General features: G+C 40.6%; 1 protein-coding gene across 5 annotated transcripts in view; it reads right to left on the minus strand.

Moving 5' to 3' along the window:
* EYA3 (EYA transcriptional coactivator and phosphatase 3) overlaps positions 1–19913 on the minus strand; it is a 143549-nt gene that overhangs the window by 75988 nt on the left and 47648 nt on the right. For 2 of the 5 annotated variants that reach the window (XM_030539105.1, XM_030539104.1), the window contains exons 2-5: positions 16327–16425; positions 12277–12320; positions 10521–10600; positions 1489–1555 (exon numbers count right to left, since the gene is read on the minus strand). In XM_030539105.1, coding sequence (XP_030394965.1) covers positions 1489–1555; positions 10521–10600; positions 12277–12320; positions 16327–16359 — 224 coding nt within the window. In that variant the 5' untranslated portion in view covers positions 16360–16425. Of the gene's footprint in view, positions 1–1488; positions 1556–10520; positions 10606–11205; positions 11302–12276; positions 12321–16326; positions 16426–19913 lie in introns of those variants that run through there. The other 3 variants (XM_030539106.1, XM_030539108.1, XM_030539109.1) reach the window with 3 other exon arrangements.

The following is a 19913-nucleotide window of genomic DNA, read 5'->3' on the forward strand; positions in this document are numbered from 1 at the left end:
ATTGCATCCCTGACCATCTTGGCTAATTAATTGCCATTGTCTCCATGAATTTACCTAGTTCCTTTTTTAAACCAGTATAGTTCTGGCCTTCACAACATCCCCAGGTAGTGAGTTCCACAGGTTGACTGTGTGTTGGGTGAAGAAATATTTCCCTTTCTTTGTTTTAAACCTGGTGCCTATTAATTTAATTGGGTGACACCTGTTGTGTGTTATGAGTAGGAGTAAACAACACTTCCTTATTCACTTTCTCCACACCATTCACAATTTTATAGACCTCATATCCCCCCTTAGTCATCTCTTTTCCAAGCTGAAAAGTCACAGTCTTTTTAATCTCTCCTCATATGGAAGCTGTCCCATACCCCTAAACAGTTATGTTGCCTCCCTCCATACCTTTTCCAATTCTAATATATCTTTTTTGAGATGGAGTAACCAGACCTGCATGCAGTATTTCAGGTGTGACCATACCATGGATTTATATAAAGGCATTATTGTAGTTACTGTCTTGTTATCTCTCTCTTTCCTAATGGTTCCTAACATTCTGTTAGCTTTTTTGATTGCCAATGCACATTGAGCAGATGTTTCATAGAACTGTCCACAATGACTCCAAGATCTCTTTTTTGAGCGGTAACAGCTAATTTAGAGCCCATCATTTTGTATGTATAATTGGGACTATATTTTCCCATGTGTATTTACTTTGCAATTATCAACACTGAATTTTATCTGCTGTTTTGTTGCCCAGTCACCCAGTTTTGAGAGAGCCTTCTGGAACTCCTCACAGTCTGCTTTGGACTTTACTATACAGAGTATTGTCTGCAAACTTTGCCAACTCACCGTTTACCGCTTTTTCCAGATCATTTATGATTACGTTGGTCCCAGTACAGATCCCTGGGTGACACTGCTATTTACCTCTCTCCATTCTGAAAACTGATAATTTATTCCTACCTTTTGTTTCCTATCTTTTAATCAGTTACTCACCCATGAGAGGACCTTCCCTCTTATCCCGTGATTGCTTACTTTGCTTAAGAGCCTTTGGTGAGGGACTTTGTCAAGGCTTTCTGTAAGACCACATACACTATATCCACTGAATCACTCTTGTCCACATGTCTGTTGACTCCCTTCAAAGAATTTTAATAGATTGGTGAGGCATGATTTTCCTTTACAAAAATCACGTTGACTCTTCCTCAATAAATCACGTTAATCTGTGTGTCTGATCATTCTATTTTTTTACTATAGTTTCAGTTTGTCTAGTACTGAAGTTAGTACTGGCCTGTAATTGCCAGAATCGCCTCTGGAGCCTTTTTTAAAAACTAGTGTCACATTAGCCATCCTCCAGTTATCTGGTGCAGAGGCTGATTAAAGTGACAGGTTATGTACCACAGTTAGTAGTTCTGCAATTTCATATTTGAATTCTTTCAGAACTAAATCAAAAGTTTTAACAGTTTAGAGAAAAATGCAGTTATAAAATTTAGAACCAATTTTTCAACTTACTTTGCAGAATATAGCTGTGAGGTATAGTCATTTGGTGACCTTGGGATGTAATCAGTGCATGTCAGAACTGAAAAAGAAACATTTTACACAAAAGAATTGTAAAGAAAGGATTTTTTTAAACTACACAATTTCCAAAAAAAGTAACAAAACTTAATGAATCACAGTGAAACATTAGCACATCCCACAATAAGTTCTAACCTGACAAACCATGTAGCGGTTAAGTTTTTGGAGTGCTTTGGATATATGGCTTTAAAAATATTTACAAATGTGTTTAAACAGGGTGAAATGTAACTTCCTGCCCCTGCAAATAAGTGCATCATTCAGAGCACAAGTTGTCCCTTCAGAGACGATAAGACCAAAATCTATGGCTTTCATGGTACATTTTTATTTTGGAAGCGTGACAAATCCCCTGAACATTCTACAGTTCTGCACGTGCAACAATGCCTCACTTCAGCATGCACTGCACTGAAAATCCCCTGGAATCCAGCTGTTATCAGAGCAGCTATGGTGGCTAAGGGATAGAGATACCGCGAGGCTAAGTTGAGCCAGACTCTGCCCCAAGACCCCTCTCCCCTGCCCCCAAAATCCATGGGCGCAGCAGCCCATCTTCTCCCACTAGTGGCACCACATTAGGCAGGATCCCCCCAACCCATCTCTTCGGGAAGGACAAGAACTCATGGAGCTGAGAAACAGCCTGGCTGCTGCCAGAACAGCTGTAGCAGCAATGGGGAGAGCACGAAGCTTTACCACCTGCTCTGGATCCTTCACGTGGCCCTGGCAGCCCACCTCCCCCTTGAGGACACTACATGAGACAAGAGTTCAGGGGCAGCATAACAGAGCCAGTCTGAAAACACATCCACTTAGCCTCAATGCCTGTTCAGAAGAGCCTGTTATATCTTGTCCTTAGCTATACGGTCTGTAAAAGGAGGTTACTTAGTCAAGTATTGCTTCTGTGGGTTATCCATCCTCCTCTAGTGGCTTGTTCACATACAGTAACAGTCTTCTGCTGCCAGCTAATGTAGTTAGCCCTGTAGCTCAAGTAGTACATCTGAGGTGCAGTTCAAACACTGATAATGTGAAGTTTATTACAGTTGTACATGTCAATGTTTTTAATTTTTTCTGTTTAAAACAGCAAAAGGAAATTTAAAAAGTTATTCGGATTGCAAGGGCAAGCACTCAAAAGTGCAGAAATTTCATATTTAATGTTCTGCATGTGCCTTATGATACACTCCATAATTACATGGTCACCTACTGTTTTTTCCACAAGACCTCTGCCTCATTCAGTGCACAGGGCAGTTGGTGTTCAGGGAATGAATCAAGGCTGTGCAATAAATGAGGTCATTCTAGTCCAGGGGCAGGCAACCTATGGCACAGGTGCCGAAGGCGGCACACGAGCTGATTTTCAGTGGCACTCACACGACCTGGGTCTTGGCCACCGGTCCAGGGGGCTCTGCATTTTAAATTTAATTTTAAATAAAGCATCAACATTTTGAAACCTTATTTACTTTACATACAATAACAGTTTAGTTATATATTACAGACTTCTAGAAAGAGACCTTCTAAAAAAGGTTAAAATGTATGACTGGCACACGAAACCTTAAGTTTGAGTGAATAAATGAAGACTCGGCCCAGCACTTCTGAAAGGTTGCCGACCCCTGTTCGAGTCTGCAGGCTCTCTGCCTCATTTGCTCTAGAAGTTGGAAGGCACACAGGAAGGGAAGTGCAGGAAGAAAAAGGATGATCCTGGGGTAAAGGCACTTAGACTCATAGACTCATAGGTCAGAAGGGACCAATCTGATCATCTAGTCTGACCTCCTGCACAAGGCAGGCCACAGAACCCCACCCATCCAATTTTATAACAACCCCTATCCCAGGACTGAGTTGTTGAAATCCTCAAAATTGGTTTGAAGACCTCAAGCTGCAGAGAAACCACCAGCAAGCGACCCATGCCCCACGCTGCAGGGGAAGGCGAAAAACCTCCAGGGCCCCTGCCAATCTGCCCTGGAGGAAAATTCCTTCCCGACCCCAACTATGGCGATCAGCTAAACACTGAGCATGTGGGCAAGAGTCACCAGCCAGCACCCAAAAGGAATTCTCTGCAGTAACTCAGTTCCCATTCCATCCAACATCTCCCCGCAGACCATTGAGCAGACCTATCTGTTGGTAATCCAAGATCAATTGCCCAAATTAACAATCCTATCATAACATCCCCTCCATATACTTATCAAGCTTTGTCTTAAAGCCAGGAAAGTCTTTTGCCCCCACTACTTCCCTCGGAAGGCTGTTCCAGAACTTCACTCCCCTAATGGTTAGAAACCTTCATCTAATTTCAAGTCTAAACTTCCTAATATCCAGTTTATACCCATTCGTCCTCGTGCCTACATTAGTACTAAACTTAAATAATTCCTCTCCCTCCCTAACGTTAACCCCCCTGATATATTTATATAGAGCAAGCATATCCCCCCGCAGCCTTCTTTTGGCCAGGCTAAACAATGCCACTTAGAACTGGCTTCTATCCTGGCTCTCCCACACACTTCCCATGCTTCTTAAACCAATATTGTTGGCAGCTGGCCACTGACTGGAGGGAGGGATAGCTCAGTGGTTTGAGCATTGGTCTGCTAAACCCAGGGTTGTGAGTTCAATACTTGAGGGGGCCACTTAGGGATCTGGGGCAAAAATCAGTACTTGGTCCTGCTAGTGAAGGCAGGGGGCTGGACTCAATGACCTTTCAAGGTCCCTTCCAGTTCTAGGAGATAGGTATATCTCCAATTATAAATAAATAAAGACTGCATGCTCCTCACTTTCTGGGTGCCCAATGTGATGACTTGGAGTTCTAGATGTACAGAAGTGCTGAGTGCTCAGAACAGTAAGGGCACATCCACACTACTCGCCAAATAGGCGGGTAGCGTTCAATCTATCGAGGATCGATCTATCATGTCTCGTCTAAACGCAATAAATCGATCCCCAAATGCGCTCTTCATCGACTCCAGAACTCCACTAGAGCGAGAGACGGTAGCGGAGTCAACGGGGGAACTATGGCCATCAATCCCACGCCGTGAGGACGGGAGGTAAGTCGATCTAAAATACGTCAACTTCAGCTACAGTATTCTTGTAGCCAAAGTTGCATATCTTAGATCGATCCCCTGCCCAGTGTAGACCAGGCTTAAGTCATGTCAATGGGAGCTGTGAGTGCTCACCACCTCTGGCAGCAAGGCTGTGAGATGTGGAGTTGAAGGCACAGGAGCTGGCAGTCTGGATCCCGAGTTCAGATCCTGGCTCTCTCACTGATTCAACATGCGTCCATAAACCTCTTTCTTTGCCTCAGTTTTCACAATTATGAAATGGAGATGATAAACACTCTCCTACCTCACAGGGAAGTTGTGAATATAAATTCATTTGTGTCTGTGAGACTTTCATACTACATCAATGAGAGCCACAGAGGAGCCAATGAGCATATTACTAATTCTGTATTCAGTGTGGGGCTTGGATGGGGCATGGTAAATAAGGCAAAGGCCACACATTGAATGATGAGCATAAGAGCTGCCTCATTCCCTAAGTGCAGTCTGCCCTGTGCACTGGATTGAGGCAGGGGTTCTCTGGAAATAATAGGGTGTGACCTTCAATTGATATTTTGACTTTGCAACCAAAATAACTTTCTTTTAACTTAGTGTTTTGGGATGTAGTTTAATTACACGATGTAACTCAGTCTGATATTACAAACCTGTAAACAGTCTGGACTTTGTAGAAGCTAATGAAATAGCTCCCTCTGCTGCTTAGTATTAATTACTGAATGTTGCAGGCTATAAGTAGAGAAGACAAAGTCTCAGGGCTTGTCTATACAAAGGACTAGTGTGTAGCAAGATGGGATGTAAATCTACAGTGCACTAGCTTGCCACATACTAACCAGCTGTGCGGGCCCTGCAGCCTTAATCTAAATGTTCCCAAGTGTGCTTTGACCTACTACTAAACAGCAGAAGGTCAAAGTGCACTAGGGGAGAGGAGGTTATTTCCCGGTAATTGGAGATTCTTCGAGACGGGGCTCCTTTCTGTATTACACTGTGGGATACGCATGTGCATCCATGCAACTGGAGTCAGAATTTGAAAGTAGAGTCCACTGGTCCACACATGTTCCCTGACTTGCCTTGTGCTGCCGTCCAAGGCGATAAAGGGCAGGACAGACAGACTGCGTCTCCGGTTCCTTCTCCACTGTGAATCAGACAGATTCAAAACACAGGGGAACAGCAAGTGGGTAGTGGAATATAGATAGCAACCACAAATCTCAGAGAACCTGCAGTTACAGGGGAGAAATCTCCTTGTCTTCTTTGAGTGATGGTCCCTATTGTATTCCACTGTGGGTGACTGGCAAGCAGTACCTTAGTTGGAGGAAGGTGCAAGGATGAGGGTGGAAGGGTCGTGCAAAGAACAACCATGCCAAAGGATGCATCTACTGCCGAGTCCTGCACCAAGGCATAATGTGTTGCCAAGGTGTGGACAGAACCCCATGTGGCTGCTTTACAGGTCTATAAAAGGCACAACTTGAAGGTCATAGCTTGGAGTGAGCCCATACCGCTACTGGGGGAGGTTCGACAGCTGGTAGCAGAGTATATATCAGCTAGAAATCCATTTGAAAGATTCTCTGGGTGGAGCTAGCCTATCCCAAGTCTCTCTGCTACCTCAGTAAATAGACTGTCTGACTGGTTTTGTTCTCTGCAGGTAGAAGGCTAGAGCTCATTGGACGTTGAGGGAATGGAGATGATGTTCTTCTGCAGATGCGTGTGGTTTCGGGAAGAAAACAGGTAGGTGAATGGATTGGTTAATGTGAAACAGAACACCTTCGGTAAGAATTTCAGGTGTAGGCATAAGGAAACATTATCTTTGTGGAAGACTGTAAATGGCTCATCTGCCATCATAGCATCTGAGTTCCCCTATCCTCCTTGTCAAAGTAATAGCAACAAGAAAAGCGACCTTCATGGAGAGGAGGGACATAGAGAAAGATTCTGTTGGCTCAAACTGGGGTTTCATTAATACCAAGAGTATCAGATTCAGGTCCCATTGAGATGCAATTGTTTGGAGAGGTGGGAAGGTTCTGACGAGGCCTTTCAAAAAAATTTAGCAGTTAGTGGGAATATAAAAACAGAGTAACCTTCAACAGGTGGATAGAATGTGCTGATCGCCACTAGGTGGATTCTCAAAGCACTGAGGGCAAGGCCCAATGCATACCAGGACAGAATGTGGTCCAGGATTGGGGGAATACCAGTTGCTTCTGGTAAAACTCTTATGTTGTGCCCAAGACAAAAAACATCTCTACTTAGCTCAGTAATATTGTTTAGTGGAATATTTGCCTACTGTTAGAGAGACTGCCTTGTACCACTGAGGAACATGTCTGTTCTATAGTTGATGCCCATCCAAGTACCATGCACTGACGTGAAGTGGACACAGATTGGGGTGCTTGATCTCGCCATTGCACTGTGTCAAAAGGTCAGGAAGTACGAGATGGGGATTGGTGGCCACGGCGACATGAGCAGAAGTTTGGGGAAGCAGAATTGTCTGGGTCAGAAGGGGGCACTCAGAATGACCGGTGCCTTGTCTCGATGGATTTTGTGCACCACTTGAGGTAGGAGCGGTACAGGAAGGAAGATATAGTTGAGGTGGTGTGACCAAAAGAGAAGGAGGGCCTCATCCTGAGAACAGTAACCGAAGGCTCCCCTGGAGCAGCATGTGGTGCATCTGCTGTTTGTCTGAGAAGTGAATAGATCCTTGGTTGCGGTCCTCCATTGCGCGAAGATGTCATGTAGCACTGCGTTGTGAAGTTCCCACTCATGACTGATTGCAAAATGTCTGCTGAGTGATGTTGAGAGAACATTCTGTGTCCCTGGAATATAGGGTGCGGATAGGCTGATCTGATTGCTGATGAACCAATTCCAGAGTTTGACCACTTTTGCACATAGAGAGGTGGATCTCATTTGTTCGTTGCAGTAAAAGACCACAGTGGTGGTGTCCAACATGATCAGGACATGATGAGAGCAAATGAGTGGAAGAAAGGATTCATGTTTTTCTCATGGCTCAAAAGTTCTCGAACACTGATGTGCATTCTGGATTCCTGAAGAGTCCATGTCCCTTGTGTGGTATGGTCATCGATATGCGCTCCCCAGCCTAATAGTGACATATCAGTGATAATAGTTCTGTTCAGGGAAGAGGGAAAAAATGGGGACTCCCACACACATACAGTGTGGGCCTGTCCACTATAGGAGGGATGACAGTATCTTAGGTGGGATTGTCAGCATGAGGTTCATAGAGTGACAGTTCAGTGAATACATGGACTGAGGCTATGTCTGCAGGCAGAGAAGGTAAAGTCTAATGAAGGGGGTCATGTAGGAGCATGAAACCATATAGCCAAGTAGAGAGGGGCACATCTTGGCTGGTACAAAATGGTTGTTTGTGATGCAAGCTATGACAACGTTTATTGCTTGAAATCTGTCTGTAGGCAGGTACTCCTGTGCCATGATAGAGTTTAGGGTAGCTCCAATGAAGTCCAATGACTGCGTGGGGTTGAGGATTGACTTCTTGATGTTGATGCTGACTTCTAGTGAAGCAAGGAGGCTGAGTAACATGAAGATAGATAGTGGGCTTCTTGGCAGGACCTGGCAGCTAGGAGAGAGTCATCAAGGTATGGAAAACCAAGGAGACCATAAAGCCTGATGTGAACCGCTACTACAGAAAATACTTTGGTGAAGACTGAGAGCAGTAGCTATCCCAAAAAGTAGTACTCTGTATTGGAAATGGTTGGAGCCCACCATAAATCTGAGAAAATGTCTATGGGCAGGGTGGTTGTTGATGTGGAACTAAGCATCCTTCATAATCAAGAGCCGGGAACCACATGCCTTTTTCTAAGGATGAAATTATTGCTGCCAATGTGAAACTTCAGTTTGCAGATGAAGCAATTGAGGTGGGAGAGATTGAGGTTTGGTCTCTAGCCACCCCTCTTCTTGGGTATGAGGAAGTAAGTAGAGCAGAACCTGTTCCTTGATTGCTAGAGAAACGTGTTTTATTGCTTCTCATTGTAATACGGAATTCACCTTTTGGGTAAGAATACTGTTGTTAGAGTGGTCCCCGAAGGGGGGGGGGTCTTGGGTCTTCTTCTCAGGCCAGTGGGACTTAGAATGTGCTGTGGCCCCTGGGGCTGAGCTGGTGATGGGAATGTCCAGTTTCCTGAACTTGGAGGAAGACTTAGTCCCAGGCTTACTAGAGTACTTCCTAATCTCCCAACAAGGCCTCACCGCGCGCGCGCGTGTGTGTGTGTGTGTGTGTGCGCGCGCGTGTGTTCTGCTGGCATCAGAGTTGGACATAGCACCAGGAGGCACACTCCTCGCAGAATCAGGCTGATGTACGGTGGGGAAGGAGGGATGTTCCCCAGCCTGGGTCTGACTGTGTTCTCATGGTCATCTCCATAAGATACTTGCGGAGATGAAGTGCACAGCCCTCTCTGGTCCAGTTGGGGAAGAACTGCACATAGCCACGACGTGAGCTTCTCCCAAGCTGTAGAGGCAGCGCTGAATTGGTTTGCGCTGACTGAGCGGGATAGAGGGCAAGAGGTGCAGTTTGAAGCCCAAAGTCCTCATCATAGTCTGGTATCCGAAAAGAGGTACGAATGGGGGCAGGAAACCCTTGAAGTCTTCAGTAAACTGTTAAAACTATTAACTATTAAAACTAGAAATGAAATAAAACTAGGTAAACTGCCTTAAAAACTGATAAAGCTATTTATAACTCCAATTAGAATAGTATGAGAGAGGATACTGAAGGTTCTGGTCCAGACCATGTGGTGGTGAGAAGGAACTGGAGATGAAGTTGGTCCACCCCACCCTTTATATCACCTTGGATGGAAGCACGAGGCGAGTCAGGGCACATGCATGGACCAACAGACACTACTTTCAAATTCTCTGACTCTGAGCGCACAATGCGCAAGCATAACCACACAGTGGAATACAATAGGGAGGACCATCACAAACTTTTAGTGCGGTAGCAAGGTCAACACAGCCAGTTAGTGCATAGAAAGCGGAGTGCACTATAGATTTACACCTCCACTTGCTATGCACTAATTCTTCATCTAGACAAGCCCTCAGAGGATTGTAGACACCAGGCAAGTCCTCAAACAGGGACCCTCACAGAGTTCTAGTCTGTCACCTCTTGTTCATCTATATTAAAGGCACGAGGGGACATTTTCAGGCATTTTGGGGCACCAGTATGCTAACGACACTAAGTTTCACATCAAGTACAGAGTATGTACTCCCCTTCCCACCTCTGCCACTGTCTCACTGTGTGACCTTCCACGAGTTATTGATTCTGCGTCTCAGTTTCCCATCTGCAAAATGAAACTACTTACCCTCACAGTGGTTTTGAGAAACTTTTTCTGTAAAGCTCTGAGAGCATCAGATTAACTGCGCTTCAGCAGCGCAAATGATTGTAAAACACTCCACTCAGTGTTTGTGTTGAGGTAGTAACAACTTATGAGAGACGGTTCACATTCATTTGTCATTACCAAACAACAGTCCCTGCCCAAAGGAAATTACAGTCTAGGATTTAGACAATGCACAAAGAGGAATGAACAGGCAAATAGGGGAATGGGGAAGACACGGTAATGGTAGAGTCAGGAATGTTGCATTAGTAGTCACAGGTGGTCACCAACCCCAAGGCCAGGCAGTAGTGATTTGTAGGCACCGCAGCAAAGGTAGGTTTTAAAGAGTGATTTAAGAAGTTACGATAGACCCTTTGTGAATTTTGACCAGGAGTTCTTCTCAAGAACAGGGATGTGCATGGGAGAGGTCAGAAAGGTGTCTGTGAGAGAAACTAACAGGAGGGAGATGGAGATTGGCATCATTACTGGAGCAAAAGCAGGGGACAGCCTCTGAAAAGTAATTAGATTTGAAAGATAAGGTGGGGTAAATGGTGAAGGACCAAGAAGTTTGCTTGATGCAAAGACCCTGAGGAACCAATGGACACAAAGATGGGAGTGAGAGGGTCAGAACGAGCCTTACTTTCACTTGACATGGGAAGGTTTGGGCCAAGGCTTGAAGATTCAGATTTCGGATCACTGACTTCTGTGGTGCTCACTTGACTGAAAGGATAAAAAGCACACATTAGCTACCAATATCACAAATCTGTGCACTAACAGCACTGGAAATTTTAAGCAATTGATTTTGACCTTCCAAGCTAACAATGGCCACAGGCTGCTAGGGGAACACTCTGCATTCTGTACTATTTCACATACACCCACACACTAGAATCTGAAAGATATCCTTGCATCTCTTTGTACAAACCTCAAATCCTCACCTCCTTCAGAGTGAGTACTAACTCACAAATTTTCTCAAAATAATTAAACCTTTTAATAGAACATGGAAATCTAATATAACCTTTGTTGTAATGTGTAAAAGTGAAAAATCCCAAAGGGACAAAAATAATCCATGTCAAAGCTGAGTCATGAGCGGCCAAACAAGGCGAATCGCCAGGTAGCGATCGATTTATCGGGGATCGATGTCTCATCTAAACGCGATATATCGATCCCCAAACATGCTCCCGTCGACTCTGGAACTCCACCAGAGTGAGCAGCAATAGCAGAGTCGATGGGGGAGCCGCGGCTGTCAATCCCACGCTGTGAGGATGGGAGGTAAATCAAAATATTCCCATAGCTGAAGTTACGTATCTTACATCACACACACATACCCCCACCCTCAGTGTAGACCAGGCCTTAGTAGTCAGAGCCAGAGTCCACGGTCACAAGACTGGGTTTAGGAGTCAGCTGGGTCAAGATACCAGGAGCTGAGAAGCAGGAGACAAACCGGGGATCAGAACCACAAATCAGGAACCAGAGTCAGGCTGGATCAGGACACCGAGAGGGCAGAAAACCACAAATCAGATGCCAGGAAATCAAGCAGCAGGAGCAGGAAGCACAAGGAACGCAGTCCAGAATGGGGTGGAGTCCAGTTGTTTGGACAGCTTCCTGTTCCTGCTGCTGGTTTAAGTAGGGCCAGCCAGCCAGTCAGTCAGCTTCTCCAGGACTCTGCCAATAGGATTGCAGGGGCAAAGCCTCAAACTGGAGCTGGGCTTCTTTTATCCCAAGCAGGCAAGCATCAGCAGACTGCCAGATGGAAGGCTGGAGCACGGCTGCTCCTGGATATCGTGCAGACCCAGGTTTTGAGACTCATGGGTCATGACAATCCAATTAAAGACAGAAAGACAATCAGAAAAGACAATGCTGTCCCACTCATTTTCTCATACAATTTGATATGCATAGCACGCTTCTCTCTAAATGTAGTAATAGTGATTAATATTATCAAAGTAAAGATGTACTTAAAAACAGCTGCTAAGCAAAAACTATGTACCATTGAATTAATTCCAAAATAAAAGATCCTATCAGTCAGAGAATTCCTTACACAGTGAATGGCTGTCTCACCTGACTGCTCCATGGAATGTATTAAACAGAGCACTACAACGCAATAGTAAAAGCAAGATGTAAGTTGATACTATTTAAATTCTATGCAGTCATTCACAGAAAATGCTTTTGGCAAGATTTAGCATTCTTTAAAAAGCTCATTGTGTCTCAAAGAATATTTTTGTTTAAAACAGAAATTTCTCAAAATTGTGTTCCTTGATAAAAGGAAGATAAATGATAGAAGTCCAGGTCTTGTGAGAAATGCACACAGCAACATAAACCTGCTTTCTCAATTGAAGTGTACAATGAAAACAAGAAACTGACAATTGGTGAACACTAATATCAAAATCAGTACTACACACCTTAAGTTTTGTTCTCCAGATTCCTGCATCTTGGCCTTTTTCACCTGCAAAGATGAAAATGTTCAAAGACACCATGAGAGAGATCTGTCCTTGACAATCTCTGTACACAAGTGATAGGCTGCAGCTACAAGCTAATCACTGTTTGCAACACCGTTAATATTAGTAGCTGTTTAAATTCAAGTAACCTTATGTTTGAGTCCTGGAGTTAAATAGTGAAACCTGTAAGCTCCCTGATTTAAACAACTACTGCTACTCCAGAATTTGTTTGCAAGGTTGCTTTTTCCCTGTCTCCCTCCCCCACCCCCCTACACATTTTTTTGCACTGGGATACTCAACTCCCAAGGTTTGATAGGGACTGTTCTTTGTAACTCAAGGAACTTCGTTAAATCTAAAACAATCCTAATCTGAACAGATCTAGCACTCAAACTGCATCCAGTGCTCAGCTGCCCTGAACTAGGATCCTTTACCCTTTCCCTAGCAAGGTAATACTTGAAGAAAGAAGTTTAAATCATTTATTGTTCACAACAGTAGCAAATCAGAAGTCCCAACATGCATTTTAGAGTAAGAGAAATTAAACTAGTATTTAATACTGCATTTGTGGATGGCTCACTAGTCTAACGGTAGCATGATGTACTATTGTAGGGGGATGAATTTAAACACAGATTTGGCTGGTCACTTCTGGTCCAAAATGGACTGGGATCCTATGAAGACTTTAAAAAAAACTTGACATATGGTTTGGCCAATGTCCCCGTATCTACTCCAGCAACACCATCAGAGGACCCAACCACATCAGCCACACCATCAGGGACTCATTCACCTGCACATCTACTAATGTGATATATGCCATCATATGCCAGCAATGCCCCACTGCCATGTACACTGGCCAAACCGGACAGTTTCTATATAAAAGAATAAATGAACACAAATCGGACATCGGGAATTGTAACATACAAAAGCCAATAGGGGAACACTTCTATCTTCCTGGACATTCTATAACAGATTTAAAAGTACCTGTACATAAACCAAAAAAACTTCAGAAACAGCCTTCAAAGAGAAACTGCAGAACTAAAATTCATTTGCAAATTTACCACCATTAATTTGGGCTTGACTATGGACTGGGAGTGGCTGGCTCATTACAATAGGGCTTCTAGTTATAGCAAAAGAATACAACAGAATGACTGGCTGTGAATGCAACCGCAGTAAAATAGTGCTCCAATCTCAGCTTCCGAGATTGCAGAATACCACCCAACACTGAAAGCTCATGCACAAGTGAAGCGCAACGCATTTTTCGGCCATCACTCTAGCCCAACGGTGGCTATTCCTCCTCTCTGCTCTGGCAGCAGCAGCAGCTCTAGCTTTCTTGTTGCTGGTGTTTATGGGAAGTAATCACCATATTGGAGGGCAATATAGGCGGGATGTATCTGATGAGTATTCAAATAATACTTTAAAATTGGCCATGCTCATGAGATTTTATTGATTCTTGAAATTTATATCTCAATTTTGGAAAACTGTCAAGAAAAATTTACCAGTTGTGAAACAAAATCTACTTGCCCACCTTTTGCCATGCAGGCTTGTTAGAATAAGTTACTTAGAATTATATCACCTTTTTTTTTTAAACCGATCACGGTATGGGATTACTTTTGAAAATTGTAATCCCAATAAATAATGCAATAATTTTTCATAAGAAACAGTAACCCTTGGATCATTTACCATCACTCTTGCCACATACCTACCTCCTCACCTTTGTCTTCAATTCCCAGTCATTCTCCTGGGAACCCTAAACCACTGAGACCAGGGGAAACCCACCTAAAGTGGCAGCCCATATTATGCAGCAGACAGCCCCCTCCTACTGTTGCAAAGCACTTGGAAAGAAAAGAAGGGACAGCAAAAAACAGGGACTAAATTGTCCTGCCTATCAAGATCTCAGGATGCAGGACATAACCTTTATGGTGGGATATTCTGAAATGGGTAACAATCACACCACACAACATCCATGAAAAGCAATTAATGTAAACTTCAAGCAGACATTACAGTTATTCCATATTTGAATAATACCGACTGAATAATATCGACCGAAACAGGAAATAAGAAATTGTCTGGAATTACTCCTTTTTTCCCATTCTTCCAAATATTTTGGTAAAATAAATCACATAAGTAATCAATAATATGTAATACTATCTTTTGTACTAGTAATCAGTAGCTTGTAATAGATTACATTTTCAAAGTAACTGTTGCCATAATTAATTAAAGGGGGAAAAACTGGGAACCCAGATATATACAATATCAACCAACTGCTAATGAGCTAGTAGAATTTTGCAAGGGTGAATTCATTCCTTTCTTTATTTTTAAATGGTAACAGTAGGTTTCAACAATGCTCTCACTGTGAAAAATAATGTTAGCTACATTCATTAGTTCCCTCCTTCACTAGGTACAGGTGACAAACCAATATTTACAGGCAATACAAATTGTACATCAGTGCAGTGATCAATGTAGTCCACTAGTCCATCTCTGACAGTAGCTACTAGGAGACTCAGAGGAAATTGCAAGGAAATTCACAGTGGATAATTTTGGAATAATCTGCCCATCGAGAAAGTTTCCTCCTAATTCCTGTCAGAGGCTGGTTTATAAATGAAGCATGAGGATTCACTGACCTGTTTTCCTTACCTATGGATACTATTATGGATGTTTTCATTACCTATATAAATGTCTTAACCTTTTTCTGAATCATACAGAGCTCTGAATCTCAATTGAATCTTCTTGTGGCAGTTTCCCACTCGTGTGTGTGTAGTATAGGAGAGTATTTCTTTGATTAGTTTTAAATTTCCTGCCTTTCAGTTTAATTGAATGTCCCCATGTCAGTTTATCCATTCTTGTGATACACGAAGAGTTACAAAATATTAACTAGATTTCTCAGATAAATTAACTGGAGGAGATACAGTTCTTCAGTCTGAACATCCCCAAAATATTTCCTATGCGAAGATTATTAAATTTACATTCCTCCCAAAAATACCCCCATGTTTTCTAGTACATTTTATAACTTCAGTATAAAAAGTAGTCACAGACTACCATAAAAATGAAGAAATGTTTTCTTGTTTTGTTTGCATCAAGCTTGACTGAATTCTAAATATAATATTGTCATTAATTTTTTGTTTGTAAAGTAATGTGTTTAATTATTACACTGTTGAATTTACTTTAAAGTTAGATGTAGGACTTTATATGCTGACCATTATCCTGCATTCACATTTACTCTTCCAGAACTGACAATAACATTCCATCTAAGTAATTTAAAAAACAAATATGCACTAATATTTCAAATATCTTTAAGAACTTTGTCAACAAATTTTCTATCAAGAAGAGCATGATCAGTGATAAGAAGCACCTCTGAGGAATTTTGAAACTGTAAATATAAATAGTAAAAATTAAAATGTCTTGTTTTTGTTACAGTATTTAAAATCCGTTATTCACCCTAAAATCTTTATTAGCAGAACTTTGGTTTTAGGATGCAGCAAATAGGATTTAAAAACATATATCACTCCAACCATACTTCTTACCTACAGACACTGTTAAATTAAATTAAAAGGTGACAATACTGCTTTCCTGCAACAGCTGCTCACAATGTACTAGGGAATAGGGAACTTCTCTAAGATCTCCAGGGTACCAGAAGAAATTAAAGAGCATAGAGTTTATGGTAACTATTTTACAAGTGCTATCTTAAATAGTAATTTTTCATTTTCCATAAATGGTTTGAAACCATGTATTTCACTGTACAGGTTCTGAACAAAGGAAATATTTATTATCCATGATTTTAAACGAAGATAGGTACATTTGAAGTTTGTAATATCTACTCACTTTATTTAACTGTAGTTTGTATAACCCCAGTTAGGCTAAGGCACAATATATTTTACCAACAGCAAGAACAATCCTCACATCTAAAAATACACAACAAATGTAAGACATATTTCCTGTTATACATTAGATAATGACAATTGACTTTTTTTAGACTATTGACTTATTTTCCAATAATTTATAAGATTTTACAAACATACTTACAGGTTGTTCAGGTAAGTCTTGTCCCTCTTCCATGAGTATTAATATTTTTATTATGCTTAAATGGTTAGAATGTGTGTCTTCATCTGCAGTCTTCAAAGCCTGTTAAAAAAGGTGTTCATAGCTTTATATACTTTGTGGGGTGCTTATCATTTAGGTTATCAGAGAATATTAATTTCTATATTTTCTGCTCTCAAGCTTTCTAAAGTCAGGTTGCCATCTCTAAAATAAGAGACCAAACTCACATATGGAGGTTTTCTAAAACAAAGATTTACCATTAAGCCCCAAAGACATAAACAATGGTGGGGGGGGAGGGGTTAAACGCACGTGGCACATTTCTACTGCATTTCACTTGTAACATACTCACTATAGAAGCCAATATATTAAACATTTCAATCATACACGTGTGCTGTGATTGTAAAAACACTTTAGGATTACCAGAGTTAATTTAAGTGATCAACTCCAGGCTACTATGTCAGTAAACAGAATGATACAATCTAACCTGTTTTAATTTAGAACATTTACATAACTGTCACACAAAAAATCAGGACATGACACAGCTAAATGTTTCTACAAGCAAGACTGATTATTAGCAATAACTGTTTAAATTGCACACTTAAGAATGAGTAGTCTGACCTTTTACTTTGAAAGAAAAAGTTAATTTCCAAGAAAGTAAAGATTTTAGTACTAAATGCTATCTGTATTAAGTGCTGACTGTAACAAGCAAGAGTCAAGACCCACTGGAATTACCGGAGAAAAGTGACCGTTCTGAAGGAGACTACTTTCAGAATCGCTTTACTGAATTCTTATAGTCTGCTACTCAAAAAATAAAATAAAATAAAAACATTACTTCTGCAGTGTTTTTTTTTCATTGGCTGGCTTTTTGGCATTTAAAAAAATAAAATCCACTAGACTTATGCCAATAAACAGTACCAACAGGATGCAAAATATGAACTATTACAGTTTAAAGTTTAATTGCTCTTCGATTACCTCTTTATCTCCAAACCACTGATGTAAAAACCATCAGCCAAACTCAGTTCACAACACTGAAATCAATTAGTGTTTCAAAAACTGATTTACCTTCAATATGCATTCAATAGAGTTAGACACTTCTCCCATGATGTACACTAAGATGTGAACAATTTCATACTCTCCCTATAAATCAGTCCTTCCCCCACAAAAAGATACATGAAGCACGCAAAAGTAGTATACAACCATTTTACAGCTAGGTTAAAGCAATCACAAAAAGCATACATCATAATTTAGCAATACATAAATAACAGCAATGTTCATAATTTATTGACTGTGTTAGACTCAGATCCTGTCACATTGCCGTGGGCTTCAATGGAAACAGGATTGGCCTAATATTCATATCATGTAGCAGCTGTTCTTTCGGCATTTAGATTCTTATATTTTGCCCCTTATGTGGTCTCTGAGCACTTTCCAAATAATGAAATCATCCCAATGAAAAATAAATAGGTCAAGAGGTATGACCTTACACAATATACTCAAACTGAGCCAAAAAAATCCAGTTCAGTTCAAACCAAAACTAATTTTTTTAAATTTTTCTTGAGAAAAATAAATGAAAAAAATTCACTTTGGGTCAGACAAAACCTGTTTGACCTGATATTCTCAGTTTTCCATTTTGGGGTTGGTGTGTGTGTGTTTGTGTGCTATATTTTTTATATATATTTATATATATAAAAAATAAAGTTTACTGTGTATAGCACACCGGACCGCACAGCAGATGAAGGAGTGGGTGGTAAACTGAATTTGTAGTTTGTCATTTTAAATTCATAGCATCATCTTACATATAAAATATTAATTTCCTTTTTAATTGTAATTTACTCCATTTAATAAATAAAGACTGGAAAGGAAAACTGTGGAATTTAAAGATTCTTGAAATATTTTCAGAACTACAGAGTACATTCTTTGAAAGTTTACAGCTGAAACAAAAAGAGTACTACTTTACAAATCAGATTTTGATGCAAATCCTATCTGACATTTTGACCTAACACTTCCATAAAAAATGTTTATTTGGTTTGGTTTTCTACAGAAAGCAAGAGTGAAAACTTTCTTAGTTTTCTGATCTGGATTTTTAAATTTGTTGTTTTCAAATAAATCATAGAGCAAATTTGTTCTCACAAATGCTGGAATTAGCGCTGAACAACTTAAGCCAAACTCACATCTAGTTTATAAATAGAGTTACAATTACAATAAGAAGATCCTCCTTTTCAAACAAATAGCACAGCTTGCTACCATGAATGCAGAAAGCTTCTCCAAATCAAACCATTTACTACACCAAAATCAAAATGAAATCAAAATGGAGAAACTTCTTGTCTAGTTGGCAACTGAATTTGAGCCAAGACTGTTTCCCAGAGGAAAGGAGAGTGTGAAACATTTGCTATAATGAACTGCCATTTAAACAGAGGACATCCTATAAAGACCAATCCAACTTGTAGCTAGAGTTACAGAGAAGCACACAGAACACAACCAGCACAAGAGAAAGCATGCACTATAGGGGCTGGGATAACTGTAGTGCAGTTAGATAGATGATTAGGAGTTCTCCAAGCAACACAGCTTTTTAGTTTAGAGTGTCCATTTAATGTTTTATTCGCCTTTTGTCAGGACACAAGATGGGTGGCATATTCCATATTATTTACCAAATGCACACCTTTGCTGGCAGAAAGTTGGTTAAAAAATTAGAGAAAATGAATTCTAATTTTCACCATTTTTATTACAAACTAATTTCAAAAACAGATTTTTTAACTAATGAAAAATTAAGGTAACCATGCTTTGATAAATATATCTACACACTTTCCACTGGACAATCTTTAAAAACCAGTACAATCATATTTTACCAAAACCATCCTCAGCATCCCTAGCTCCCCTATACAGTCTGAACTGTTGTACTGTTTCATTTAGTCCACATAATTGAGTCTTCAAAACTTCCAAATGATGGTTAACCTCATAAAAACATGAAGTCACAGCTCAACAGATTAAGAAATCGGAGTATTTTCAAGAAGAAAGTAACTGGTATTTGGGTATATGCTTTCGTGGGCTAAAACCCACTTCATCGGATGCATGCAATGAATAGTACAGTAGGAAGACATATATACACAGAGAACATGAAAAAATGGTTTCTTCTTGCTGATACAAACTAACATGGCTACCACTCTGAATGACAGGAAGCAGTCTGGAGTTTCAAGATTCTGAATAAGATTTGTGAAACAGTACATTTCTTTTTTTAATTGTGAAAAATAATTGTGTCATTAAAGGACAAGTTCAGTGTTTAACTGCTGAACTGTCTTCAAGAAACAAGATTCTACTAAAAATAAATAGCAATTTTCTTCAGCTGCAAAATAGAATGACGGAAATATAGCTGACACTGAAATCTGAATCAAATTAATAAAGTTTTAGTGCTGATATTTTATTTAAACCTGATTTGTCATTGTATTAATTAATTTAAGCTACTTTATTATCATTATGGGCAAGTAGCTGTTTGCTAGAGCAAGTATTATAAAAAAGAAGATTCCAAAAAGATAGGTGCTTTACTCACCATTTTCTTTAGTTTGTTCAATTTACTGAAA

The sequence above is a fragment of the Gopherus evgoodei genome, chromosome 20 (assembly GCF_007399415.2).
Source record: "Gopherus evgoodei ecotype Sinaloan lineage chromosome 20, rGopEvg1_v1.p, whole genome shotgun sequence".
In the NCBI taxonomy this organism is placed as follows: Eukaryota; Metazoa; Chordata; order Testudines; family Testudinidae; genus Gopherus; species Gopherus evgoodei.